Source organism: Phalaenopsis equestris, unplaced genomic scaffold (assembly GCF_001263595.1).
Source record: "Phalaenopsis equestris unplaced genomic scaffold, ASM126359v1 Scaffold000732, whole genome shotgun sequence".
Classification (NCBI taxonomy): Eukaryota; Viridiplantae; Streptophyta; class Magnoliopsida; order Asparagales; family Orchidaceae; genus Phalaenopsis; species Phalaenopsis equestris.
This window is the reverse complement of record NW_018165172.1, coordinates 43267-45273: the sequence shown is the minus strand read 5'-3', so window position 1 is coordinate 45273 and position 2007 is coordinate 43267. Positions and strand designations below refer to the sequence as shown.

Here is a 2007-nt window from a genome sequence, read left to right as displayed (position 1 = left end):
CCTAAGCTTAATGCTCTATGTAAAACTTACGAGCACTAAATAAAATTAGAAATCTTGGAGAGAAGCGAAGAGCTTTCCATGAAGTCAGCCTTTGACACACTAAAAGATTAAGAACATTAAATCATAATCATTCCATCATAACTTTCTCATTATTTCATCTCACACAAACTCTCTCCCTTTATCTCCTTCTCACTACAATAAAAAGGCTCTCTAGCTTAGGCCACAATAAGGCTTAAATAATACTTATATTTTGAGGCAGCACCGTGGTGTTATATCTATGTAGCACGACAACGCTACATTGCAATCTGCATATGACTATTGACCAGAGAGGCGAGGTTGTGGCATTAGTCAATGGCACCATAGCGCCTCATTGATTTGGTGTTGATTGTGCCTGAGTAATGATTGCCAACTCAATCTACTATATTTTTTTTCAAGAAGAATGGGAGGCCACACTTTGTCTATTTATGCTAATTATATCCCATTTTAAGATGGGCATAGCATTATGGCACGAGTGGCTCTAATGCAAATGCTCTCAAAATAGATGACTCAACATCATGATGTCAGAAAGGGAGTTTCGAGTGTTTAGGCTCTTTAAAGACAAAGTCGAAGTGTGAATCTCCTTAAGTGGGGACGTATGGATCTCTGACGCTATAAGCATAATGCCTTTAATTGATGCGAGCTTAAACTGCCAGTCATAAATCATGGTGACAAGCTCACACCCGAGATGTTCCAAGTACAATCGATGTATGTCCCTAAAATATTTGTTGCCCCAAAAAAAATGTTAAGATGTACGATAATGTAAGCTACTAATTTATAACTTTTATGACAACATATCTTTTTGTGCATATATCATCACGATAATGTAAGCTACTAATTTATAACTTTTATGACCACATATCTTTTTGTGCATATATCATCATATAACTTACTCTTATCATGTTAGAACATTATTCCAACCGTTTTTCAAACATTTTTTCAAGCCTCACAAAAATATGTTAGAATCTAACTTGAAACATTATTCGAAGTTGTGTTCCAACTTTGTTCAAACCAATTTGAATTGCTACGAGCTTCAATAAACAATCTAAAAATATAAAATGATTGCTTTTATTTGAAAGAGATTTTCAAGCATTTTTCCAAGAAAATAAATATTATAATTATTCGGCTAGTTATGATCACCATAACATACAAAGTGAAATTTTTCAATAAAAAAGTTTTATTTTTTACTCGACATAAACTCCAGAGAGTGAATAATGGGTGAAGCAGATTTGAAGTCTTACTAAATATAATCTTCATACAATGATAAATATATATATTGCTATTCATTAATAGAAAGAAATTGAATCTTATAAGCTTTTGATAATCAAATTATGATGAATTACTATTTTCTCATAATCACTAAATTGTAAGTTAATATAATTTCAAGAAATTATTTATTTATTTTATCAATCCTCTTCTTCTAGACATACAATTTATTTCACTCTCATTTCCTTATCCACTTCTCCCCCAAATCAACAGCCATGGCTGCAAGCCTCACTCCCTTCCCCGTCTCCCCTCCCTTCATTCCCATCAACATCAAACAAACCCCCACCTGCTTCTCAAACCCTAATCCGCCTCCGGTGTCAACCCTAAGCGGATTCCTTCGGCGGCCTCATCAATTTGCCAAGTGTTGCAGAGCATACAAAGTCACACTCGAGCACGGGGAAGAGCAGCGGACATTAGAAGTGAGTGGGGATGAAACGATACTAGGGCGAGCACTGGAAGAGGGAATTGAAGTGCCCCATGATTGCAGGTTAGGGGTTTGCATGACCTGCCCTGCTCGCCTTGTCAGCGGCACCGTTGATCAGAGCGAGGGCATGCTAAGTGAAGACGTCATCGCGAGAGGATATGCTCTCCTCTGCGTCTCATACCCACTCTCCGATTGCGTCATCCGTACTATACCGGAAGATGAGCTTCTTTCCCTTCAGCTTGCCACGGCGAATGATTGACTTGATGTTTTCTAGGTGTTCC

General features: G+C 37.4%; 1 protein-coding gene across 4 annotated transcripts in view; it reads left to right on the top strand.

Moving 5' to 3' along the window:
* Positions 1 to 1473: 1473 nt before the first annotated feature.
* LOC110030516 (ferredoxin) overlaps positions 1474 to 2007 on the top strand; it is a 20548-nt gene continuing 20014 nt past the window's right edge. For 2 of the 4 annotated variants that reach the window (XR_002294660.1, XM_020733260.1), the window contains exon 1: positions 1474 to 2000. Coding sequence is in view for 2 of the 4 variants with exons in the window: in XM_020733260.1 (XP_020588919.1) it covers positions 1518 to 1985 (468 nt within the window). In the remaining 2 variants the exon portion in view is untranslated. The other 2 variants (XR_002294661.1, XM_020733259.1) reach the window with 2 other exon arrangements.